General features: G+C 36.1%; 1 protein-coding gene across 17 annotated transcripts in view; it reads right to left on the bottom strand.

The window, feature by feature from the left end:
- IMMP2L (inner mitochondrial membrane peptidase subunit 2) overlaps window positions 1-12,316 on the bottom strand; it is an 870,942-nt gene that overhangs the window by 828,583 nt on the left and 30,043 nt on the right. For all 17 annotated transcript variants that reach the window (XM_028844870.2, XM_015134720.3, XM_077994813.1 and 14 more), the window contains one exon: window positions 2,845-2,981. In XM_028844870.2, coding sequence (XP_028700703.1) covers window positions 2,845-2,979 — 135 coding nt within the window. In that variant the 5' untranslated portion in view covers window positions 2,980-2,981. The remainder of the gene's footprint in view (window positions 1-2,844; window positions 2,982-12,316) is intronic.

Here is a 12,316-nt window from a genome sequence, read left to right on the forward strand (position 1 = left end):
TGCAGGATGCTCAGGGACTTCCAGAGATCTCCACACCATGCCAACTATTTCAGTCCTTGAGTCATTAGAGAAATTTAAAGAGAAGAATTTATCCCAATTGTCAAAAATTCTGTTGAACCCCATGATATAAACATGTTTAGTTGATCAAAGCTGTATAGTAGCAAAGATGTCTTCAAATATGTTGAATTAGTTAATCTGTAAATCTCATTATTGTAATTTCTGCTCTTAAATAATTTAAAGTATGATTTACTGGTATCTAGTGAAACTGTAAATTAAATTATCTATTATACCTAGAGTTGGTCTAAATTTCATGAAATATAGACCCGATTGTAAAAACCTGTTTTCCTTTCTTCCTAGAATTCCATTCTACTTTGATTCAGAAAATAGCATTCTCTTTCCTCTAGGAAATGTCACCTATACTCCACCCCCTAATTCCCACAGAACAATGTGATTCAAAGAGATGTTGGCATTTTCTTACAGATCACTTGGCCTAGCCACAGACTTGGGGTGTATACTTGTTCAAAGCTGGACCAATCACGGTTCCCCATCCTGGTGGCCAAAGTTGATCTGTATAGTTGTATAGAAAAGGGCATGTGACCCAAGCTGAATACATCACAGTCCTTCCCCAAGATACTCCAAACTGAAATTAAGGCAGTAGGAGCAACCTCTCTCAGGCGGTGAAGAAACTGGGCATGCGAGCTGCCAGCAGCCATGTACCCTGCTATGCAAAGAAAGCTGGTCTTAGGGAGCTAAGCCAAGATGCAGAGAAGAACTTAGAAAGAAGACGGAGCACTCCGACAGCATTCAGGTCCTGGCTCTAGTTGTCCCTGACAACTGCCTCACTCCTGACTTCCTTGTGTGTATATAATAAGCCTTCCAACAAATTCCCTTTGTACCAAGCTATTTTCCTATTACCGGTAGCCGAGGAAACTATACACAATATACCAAACAAATTCTAACATAATAAATTTGACTTCTTAGGGGTAGGGCCCAGGAATACTGCAAGAAATTCTAATACCTCTGCAAATTCAAATATATCTAATGCAAACCTGGCTTTAGTCCATGAATCGACATTTAGAAATAACATGATTTAACACTTTCTTCACTACCTTCTTCACTGGGGATAAGTCTTGTTCTTTCATAAGACAGTCAGGGTCTTGTAAGCAAGACCTGTATCTCATATTATGCAATGAACCGCTTTAGCTCTCAGCACAAGCCATCAACATAGATGTTCCGTAGGAATATATTGGGCTAAAAATATGAAGACTGGGATATTATGATTGCCACATGATCCTCTGGAATATCATTGGATCCAAAGTAAGGAGATTTTGTGTTCTGGAAAAGTTCTTCTTAGAACAGTGATAGTTGTATAGCAAGACAACAGTAACAAAATTGGGGGAAAAAATCATTCTTAACTGGATTATTTATTACCAAAAGATACATGCTTGTGAATGGATTCAAAGGGATCCTTGGCACCAAAAAGGAATGTGGATGGCTGTGAAGAAGGCAGTTTTAATCTGAAATGAAGAATCTGACTCCAAAGCTCAGCAAAGAATGTCTACATTTTCCTAAGGATTGGGTCTAAGACAAGGCTGCTAGGAATTCAAGATTAAAGAGGCAACAAATATAAAATACATTCTATCTTAAATGTGTTAAAGTGTATTTAAAGCCATATGCCTGTAAATCTCCCTTCCTATGTTTACTGTACCCCTACATTAAGATATTTTTGCATTCAAAGTAAGTGACCAGTTTGCTTTGGGCTGGTGACCCACTATGGAGAGAATCTGAAAGACAAGGGTTGAGAGCAGAATCTTCTGCCCAAGAGAAGGCCCTAACTGTGCTCAAATGATGGAAGTAGAATATAAAGGCAGTCCAGCTTTAAATATGTAGCTTTTCCCAAAGAAGCTAAAGGATTCCCTGACCTTCTGTATCTCACTGACTACCAGAACTCAGGGAGAAGTTCAACACCATAATTATAATAAATAAAGCAAACTAATTCTAACTCCCTAAAGCTGATAACTATGCCCTTAACTAGCTCTAAATAAAACAAAAAGAAAAAAAAAAACTAAGCTGGTTATTCTCTGTATAATTTTGATTTTTTAGAAGGTTATATATTCATTTTAGTTATTTGTTTTATATAACTATTTAGCACAACGCATGAACTTAATACATATTGATAATACAAGAAACCAAACCCCATAACAAAATGCAAATTCTGCCTAACTGCATAAACTTACTAAAACCACTAGGCTCTAGACATCAACTTTAGGACAACATAATTTTCTCCAAGTTATTCCAGAAGACTATTTGCATAAAACTTCTGGAAATCTCCACTCCAAAGTTCTTCCACTGTAAACTGCACTTAATCTTTTCAATTAGCAACATGCTTAAAGAACACAATACAATATCTGGGATCAATGGTCTAGACATTTCTACAAACTGAAATCATATACCTATATAACAACAGAGCAACTGATTGTGACTCGAACCTATCTTGCAACTACACTAATAATTTCGCATTAAAAGGATATTCGAATAGAGCCATATTAATAGAAAATAGTGTCATTTAGTATAATTTCTTAAGAATCTCCACTTAAAATTCTCAGAAAAATTTAAACTACAGACCCAGAGAACTGATAGTTACTTTTATTAACCTCTCCTCTGATTATAATATGACTGTTTTAGAAGACCTTAAGAACACATTCAGTAAAGTAAAATTTCATTTCAGTGCCTTTTTATAACCTTTCAGTTCCCAGAATAGGAATAATAATTAGCACTCTCATTTCTAGTGCTTGAAAAACAATGAAGTATGTGCTTTGAAGAATTAAGTCATATCATTTTCACCTGCATCGATGCTCCTTCTACTCTTGCCACACAGGCGACCCGATCCAAGAAAGTCACTGCCACAGGCACCGCCACAAAGAAGCCTTTACAAAAGGCCTTGATGTATCTTTTCACCCACCCTTGTGACTGTGCCATACCTAAAAATACAAAGAAAACAACTATGAAATTAGTCTCAAGATAGGTGAAAAACAAAAACATAAAAACAGTACATGAAAAGTAAGAGTTACCAAAGGGCAATCTTGTCTCTTAATATATTTCACACTCATTCCTGTAACCGTCAGAATAAATCTGACTTAGTTAAAGTCCTAAAGCAAAATACATGAACTCAGGTTAATGCTTTTCCATGACTCAAGTCCACTTGCTAACTTCAGTAGAAAATTTCTCCACACAAAACAGTAAGTTAGAAAAAAATAAGCATTCCAGAAGTAAATTCTTTTCTGTTGCTGACTATTATGATGAAGTTACTCCTTATACCCCTGATATCTGTTCTCTTCTACAGCAATAAAAGTTTCAGTGGAACACGTGGCTGCCCAACTGAAGACTATTTCCAGCCTCCCTTGCAGCTAAGTGTGACCATGTCACTAGATTTGATCAACAGCATGAGTAGAAAGGATATACTTCTAGGTTGTACCCTGAAAAGGAGGATGTCCTCCCTTTTCTTCCCCATTTTATAACTGTAACAATTTGGTGGTTGCAGTAGGGGTGGCCATCTCAAACTATGAGATAAAAGCTTCAAGTAAAGATGACAAAGCAACAAAATGGAAGGATCCTAGGTCTGCAACACTATGGAGGCACCATACTGTCCTGCATTGCTTACATTTGGACTGTTAAATCAGAGATAAATCACTTGCACTGTTGGTGGTGGCAGTGTTGGTATTGTTGTTGTTGTTTTTAGACAGGGTCTCACTCTGTCACACAAGCTGGAGTCTTGGCAAGACTTTTTTGGATAAGACTTCAAAAGCACAGGCAACCAAAGCAAAACAGACAATGGGGATTACATCAAGCTAAAAAGTTTCTGTGCAGCAAACAATCAACATAATAAAGAGACAACCTACAGAATGGAAGAAAATATATGCAAACTATACTTCTGACAAGAGGCTAATATCCAAAAATGCATAAGGAACTCGAACAACTCAATAGCAAAAAGACAACTCAATTAAAAAATGGTCAAAAGAGCTTAACAATAATTTCTCAAAAGAAGACATACAAATAGCCAACAGGTATATGAAAAGAATGTGCAGTCATAAGGGAAATGCAAATCAAAACCACATGGATATCATTCCACCCCAGTTAGAATGGCCATTATCAAAAGACAACAAGTGCTGGCAAAGGTGGAGAAAAAGGAACCCTTATATACTCTTTATGGGAATGTAAATTAATATGGCCATTATAGAAAACAGTATGGAGGTTCCTCAAAAAGTTAAAAATAGAACTACCATGTGATTCTGTAATCCTATTCTTAGGAATATATCCAAAGGAACTGAAATCAATATATAGAAGAGATATTTGCACTCTCATGTTTATCACAGCACTATTCATAATAGCCAAGGTATGGAATTAATCTAAGTGTCCATCAATGGATGAATGAACTTTAAGATGTGAGATAACTTTAAGATGTTTCGCCATAAAAAAGAATGAAATCCTGCCATCTGATACAACATGGAAAAACCTGGAGGACATTAAGTTAAGTAAAATAATCCAGGCACACAAAGACAATATTGCACAATCACTCATATATAGAATCTAAAAAAGTTAAACTCATAAAAGTAGAAAGTAGAATGGTAGTTACCAGAAGGTGGGGTAGTTAGTGGGGAGGAGAGGTTGGGGAGATGTTGCTCAAAGGAGATATAATTACATTTAGGAGGAATACATTTCAGGACATCTGTTGTATAGTAAGGTGAGTATAGCTAATGATAAGATATTGTATTCCTGAAAAATGTAAACAGAGTGGATGTTACATGCTCTTACCACAAAAATGATAAATATGTTAGATAATGCATTTATTAATTAGCTAGATTTAACCATTCCACAATGTACATGTACTTCAAAACATTGTGTTGTATACCATAAAACTCACAATGTTATCTGTTTACTCAGAAAATAGATAAAAATAAAAATACTCAACCACTAATTCCCTCCCAAATCTTTAATATATCACAGGAAAAAGATGAATGATAATCTAAATTGGCTAATTCTGAATTACCTACTGTAACTGACATCAATAAGGGCTATATGTATGCAAGGTAAGTAATTAAGACCAGTACTCTTGTTTTTTATACTTTTATCAACATATATTGCACATAACATAACATTCACCCAAACCAGTAATCTTTTTATACCTAATCAGAATAAATGTAACTCAGACTAACTTTAGAATATAAGCAATTTAAAAACATGTTTTCATTCAAACTCATCTAACAACTATAATCTTAAGTTAAATTGCTTATGATTTCACACATCTGGTACTCAAGAAATGTGTTTGGCCCAAGGTACTGACTGTTTCTGTGAGCTATCTTAACCACTATACTCCTAAAAGAGTAAACCTGCTTGACATGTTTCATTCATTCATACCCAGCTTTAATGTGAGCCCTTGAGTAAAACTAGTTTCTCTTCAATGACATCTTTTGCCTAGAATCAAAACACCTTTACTAGCTCCTTTTACATATCTCTACAAAAGATTTAATATACTTTTCCAATGGACTATTTTACAAAGGTCCCATTTATCATGTACTATCTGCCTTAATATAGAAGAATAACTTTGACATATTTATCAAATTAGTACCTTCAAGATGCAAAAGATGCATTCTCCTCAATATTAGATTTCATTAGCTCAGTCTCTCTGAAAACACTTCTAACCACAGGTTTAACAACACAAACATCGGTCTTACAATAAATGTATAAATGGAATGACCTCCACATCTATTCTTTTTAATGTTTCCAAAATATAAATAAATATATCCAAAGATTTCAGATTATAAAATATCTGACTCCACAAGTAATTTATAACATGCTCCCATGTACATAGGGAAAAAAAAATAGTTACTATGTAGAATAGAAAGGAAATGGCTCAACAGTAAGTAATCAATTCCTCTTTGACCAGTTTGACAGCTTCAAAGTTATTTTAGGTGGTCTACACTTATGTTTAAGTCACATACAACTCCCAGATAATAATTCCAGGGTAGTGTTTCCCAAGCTTGCCTTGATTGACATGCTTAAAAATGAAGATCCCCACTCTCACTCAGACCACCAAAATAAAACACTTCAAGTGATTCCCTTAGAGCCAGTCTGGAAAATACTGATATTTGGGTGTTTAAAGGTCAGATGTTTACTCACTCCTCAAGTTTATTACCTTCTGAAAATGAGAAAAGGGGAAAAGTTAGCAAAGAAATATCATCCTGAATGTCTCCTTACATTTAGTTTACCTCCGTACTACATTAAGTATCTGCAGAACAAACATTGTACAGAAAATGAACACCACTACCAGATTCTACATTCTAACCTCCACCTGGTTCCATGAGAAAATGACTTCCAGTGGATTGTCTCTTTGTCCCTGCTAAGGCAGTTCAATCATCCATCCACTCATCTACCCACTCACTTACTACTTGGCTTATTCATTCTTTCAACCAGTGTTTACTAAGGGTCTTCCACAAGCACTGTGTTAGGCACCAGGGAACCATAAAACAGTGAGCAAGGCCAGTCCCAGTCCCCTATCTCATCGAGTTTTTACAACCAACTATGGAATGATAAGGGTCAATCTGAAAATCACATAAACATACATAAGAGTTGTAATAAGTGCTATGAGAGAGATACAGAGAGGTCAGGAAAGGTCTTTAAGGAAGAGGCTGAACTCAAAAATGAGGAGGAGTTGTCTAGATAAAGAACTGTGGGGTAGGCAAGGGTATTCCAGAGAGCAGCCATGTCACATGCAAAGTCCCTGTGACAGGAGTGGTCATGTTGTGATGGACAACTGAAGGGAGGCTGGTGTAGATAAAGCACACAGGAAGTGGAAGAGTACAGTGGGACATAAATGGGAGGAGGCAATGTAAATGCCAGAGCAGTTAAGACCTCGCAGGCCCTGTAAGGATTTGCAGCAAATGCGAAGTAACTGAAATGTTCTAAAATGGAGGTGAATGATCGTATCTGCGTTTTGAAATAATCATCTATCTGAAAGTCTGGGTAGGACAAAAATGGATATAGGGAAACCAGATTATTCTAGTGGTCCAGGGCAAGAGATGATAGTTGGAGTAGGATGATAGTGGAGACGGACTAAAATGGGCAGATTTAAGTATGTATGTTGGAAGTTGAACTGACAGGAGCTGGAATTAGATGGGCAAAGATGGGAGAAGGAAGGAAATAAAGTGTCAAGGGGCTGTGGTAGCCTGTCAAAGCACTGTTATTTTGTCATTCTCTTGAATTACATGTCAAAATATTTCATACTAAAATTATGCTCATAATTCCATTCCTCAAACTTTTTTTTGGCAAACAAGCAGATGTGCTCCCTGCCCTCAAGGAGTTACAATATACCAAGGAAGACTGCCCTTCAACAATTATTTCCAATGGATGAGCATTAAAAAGGGACGATAGCCCTGAAGCACGACAGCATGAAGCAAGGCTGTCTTATTCATCAGAAAATGATCAAGGAAGGCCTGCCCCACTACACCCCCACCCCCGAAAAAATGGCATTTGAGGGAAGACCTGGGCATTTCAGGTAAAAGCAGTAACATATATGAAGGCCTAGGGGCAAAATAAAATGTAGCTGTTTAAGAAACTAAAATAAGTTCAGTTTGGATAGAGTATATACAAAATTTATTACGTGAATTTTTAATTCAGTAAGCATTTATTTACTATCAAGCAACAATGCTAAGTACAGAGGATATAAAGATGGCTAAGCATATAGTATAGTACCATTCAAAAACTTTCAATAAACAATACATTTCTACATACATTTATATGTGCACATAAAAGTATTTTAAATTAAATATTATTTATATTGTTTTAATTGTTTAATAACCACCCATATATTACTTGTGTAGTTATTAAAGTATACCAAAAGAGGGAAGAAAGCAGCATCAAAATGCTAACAGTGGTTAATTCTGGAGGCTAGGAATAGAGACGATTACTATTTTCTTCTTTGAACTTTAGCTGGTTTCTAAAAAAGAAAGATGGTATCTGCCCTAGGAAGTCACTTTGATATACAGATAATATGGGGTAACACTAGTGTTAATCTCTATCCCATCACAATGAACAAACCACACTCTCACTCCAGTCTCTGCTGCTCTAAGTAGTACAAACAACACTGAGCAAGATTATTTCCTGTTTATGCAGCAATCAATATATTTAACTGACTATAATGTTGTTTATGCAGCCAATGCAGGCTGTCATATTTCTGGAAACTTCTGGAAAGTTCTGTCAAATGTTCACTACTTTTAAGAGGCACAGAATGGAAACATGTCTTCTCTTTGCTGTTCATCATACCCTGCATGCATGGACCTTCACAAAATAGCTGAGGATACCTGCAGGATAGAAACAGAATGCTTCCAAGTATGATGCCACAGCTATCTTAGTGATAAGGTAGTATGCATGATTAAAATGTAAATTGGGGGAAACATTAATAAACGTTGCATTAAATTCACATTCCCTGAATTTTGAGCTTCCTCTTCTTTTCCAGTAATGTTCTCCTACATTACTTCTACTCCATTTAGTCACTGGTACCCAAAAAGGAGCATGGTAATGAGACTCAGGAGACCTGAGGTGGATAATCTGTGTCTGTCTATAACCAGCTCCATGACTTTGAACAAGTCACTTCTGTGCCTATTTCCTCATGTGTAACAAGAAGGGGCTTATTTGGGAGGCCAAGCAAGAACTCAAGTGAGGAGTTCGAGGCCTGGGCAACACAGCAAGACTCCTATCTCTGCTAAAAATTTAAAAATTAGCCAGGCATGGTAGCATACACCTGTAGTCCTATCTACTTGGGAGGCTGAGATGGAAGGACTGCTTGAGCTAAGGAGTTTGAGGCTGCAGTGAGCTATGACTGTGCCACCACACTACAGCCTAGGTGACCAAACAAGACCCTGTCTCCAAAAAAAGTGAGGGGGAGGAAGGGTTAGATGTAATACCTAAGGTTCTTTCTAAGCCAGAATGCTTTATTTCTATAATTTTTTATTGTTTTTAATTGTTTCTTAAGAACTTTAGCAGATACTAAAAAAATATACTGAGATCATTATTGACTAAGAAAAAGTAGTTGCCTTTATGGTTTGAGACTTTTTTAAGTGTTGAAAATAAAAAAGAATTAATTTTATTAAACAACTGGTTAAAAGACACAATGGTGAGGGAGCTGAATCCAGTGCAAATCATGTAAAAGAACATTTTAAATATAAAGACCTGAACACTGTTGCTCTTTCACTTCTCATTTCCACAACTCGACTGCTGACCAAAGCACTGCTACCATCCCCTGCCCAACAAAGTCAGGGCAAGTGTTTTTCTGAGAGATTAAAAAGGAGCATGAGGGAGATGTGTCAGTCTGATAGTGTGCTGATCCTGCTCCAAGCCAAGGAAGCAAGGGCAATAAAGGCTACCCTGGAAACAAGGTACAAGTGGTTGCTATTTTCAGAGGCTGAAAAGAAAAGGCTCAATTCAGTGCTGTCTTATCTGAATTGTGAGGGGCACCTATATTTCATAATAATAAAACACTGTTAAAAGCTTCTATCAAGTAAATACTAAAGAAGCCATACATACATGAAGAAATGAACACAACATTTCTATGTTGTCATATCCAATAATTTTCTTAAAGTTTTATGGCATTCACATATTGGCAAAGTTAATGCATCTCCTTGTCTATGTAAATTGCCAAAGAATCATTCAGATGATCCGGTCTTTTGTATACACTTTAAATGTTTAAAACCACCACACTAATAAGTACCTAGCCCCGACTTCCTCTGAGAAAAATTTCATCTAAGCAATAACAATGAGGTACTAAAATCATCCCTGGCAAAAAGGGAATAATCTTTATCAGTTACCTCATTCTTCTTGTAACTATGGAAGTTATTGAGGTTCAAAACACTGCTCCTGAGAAAATTATTGCTTAAAGTTGTAAGTACACCAGGTTCATTGCTGAAGTACTTAAACTGAGAATATTTTTTAAATAAGCTTTCAGAATCAAGTGAAATCATATTTGCCACCTGGCATACAGCACTTACAAGTGAGAGTTTCTTGGTGATGCTGACCTCAACCACATAACAACCCACATTGTAAATTTCTCTCCTTCCCATAACAACTTGTGGCTTGATCATGCATTAATTCATCTAAAATTGTTCTTAAGTCTGCTTATATTTTAGCTTGTACAAAGTCACCAATCACTCATCCATGGCAACCAGGTGGATAAATCCACCACAAGTCATCCTAATTATAAAAACTATTTAAAAGTTGTGTGGGAGGTTTGAAGGTAAGAGGAAAATAATAAGTTATAAAGCAGTATCTTATGTAAAATGTAACCTTTCAATCATCATCATAAGCCTACACAAAATCAAGATTTTATTTATAAAGAGGAAATCATCAAACTATGAATATCAGAGAACACAAGAGTGGGGATCCAAGCAAATCTGACATACAATGCCTGAATCGGTCAGTATATACATACGTACCATGCACCATGGAATTGTGCTAAGAGATACATATGTGAAATAGAACAAGGCCAGCACGGTCATTTCTCCATGTGGAGTTTGCATTTTCATTCTTTCAACATTAAGTGCCAACTTTGTGCTAGACACTGTGTTAAGACACCAGATTAACCAAGCCATAGTTCCTCCCCAGAGGGACCTGTGACAAGATCACAAGAAACAAGCAGATGACCACACATAATCCAGCTGTCATCCTCCATGGATCTTTCTAGCAGCCCCTGGTACCAATAACCTGGCTTGGTAAACAGAGCCTAAGCATGTGAAAAATCAGGAAACATTTGGATACATCTGGACTAATACAAGGATAAAAAAGAAAAACTGATAAATTACAACAATTTTGGTTCCAATGGAAGCAGATCTTGGCAAGTAATCTATAGAGAGCAATTAAAAAAATTTTTCAGGACTACCTTGCTCCTTTCACATTATAAGTAAATAATATTTTATAAACAGACACTTAGTACTCTTTAGAACATGAATACCAGTTTCAAATTCTTTATCTTTAGTCTTGTCTGAGTTAGTAGTTCTCACCTGAAAATTCCCAGGAAAGACCAAAATGGCACATACACAAAAAAAGAAATAAGAAAGAAAGAGGAAAAACAGTCAAAAATAATAAAGGAGGAGAAATGTAATTATGTAAGGCATAAAGTTAGTCATTTTTTGGCAAAGATACCCAATAAAGAAGTCAACACTGATACAAGGATGAAGATACGCCCTATAAAATTGCTTCTTTCATGGAGATAATTGTGACTTTCTGTTGGTAAACTGGTAAGCATCTGGATACTAAGAGAAGAGAGGTTAAAACTGATGTATTCAATTTTAAGTCAGCAATACGTAAAATCAAATGAATTTGAAGGTCATGCTCTAGTACAACTGATGTAGAGAGAAAATACAACCAGGAAACAACTAGGATATGGAAATTCAGAAAGGCTTCCTGATTTTTTGGTAAGGACTCCAACTTGCAAACATCATGCATTTATGCACACCCTTCCCTCGGATTCTGTAGAAGAGCAGGCCCCATCCTGTCCAAGGTGCTCTTCAGAAGCAGCATCAGCAAAGAGGGAAAGTCAGTGAAAACCTGCTGGGCTTTGAATCCAAGACCTCAGTTCAAATCGTGATTCAACAGTGTGGAAATTACTTTATCTCAGTAAGCAAACTTTTTCATCTGTGAAACCTTGCAGGGTTTCCAGAGGTTCAAAATGTTCATATGCATTTGTTTTGTTTACATAAGCATTTGTGTAAAGAAAATGGCTAGATCATCAAAGGGTATTTCTTCAGATAAAGCACTAGCTCTGTCTAAGGAAGAGGACTACCAATAACAAATCAAAAAAGGGTAACAGAATTAAGGATGTCCATTACAGACAATAAACCAATAAAGCCCATCTTCTAGGTGATAAGACACTTAATATATAATCATTTTGTTCTGCTTTGAACCTCATGCTGTTCTAAGATTTGACCAGTTAGGGGCAATCATATGTACTGATATTGACCAGTTAACAAGAATGTGTTCAGCACTATCAGGTGTCTTGAGGTTTTTTCTTTTTTTAAGCAAAATAAAAGGAAATATATGACTTAGTGCCAGAATTGGACCACAGGAATAAATTACATAATAGTCATTGAGGAAAGAAAAAAAAAGGAAGAAAAGAACTGGAATTACAGGGAAAAAAATTCATGATGAGAAAGGCTAAAAAGAAAAAAAATGAATTAGAATGTAGGTGGTGAGTTTAAAAATGTTCATTATAAAAATCTTAGAATGTTTCTGTATGTTTAAAATTTTTCCTCAAAACTCTGGAAATAAA

Source organism: Macaca mulatta, chromosome 3 (assembly GCF_049350105.2).
Source record: "Macaca mulatta isolate MMU2019108-1 chromosome 3, T2T-MMU8v2.0, whole genome shotgun sequence".
NCBI classification, from domain to species: domain Eukaryota; kingdom Metazoa; phylum Chordata; class Mammalia; order Primates; family Cercopithecidae; genus Macaca; species Macaca mulatta.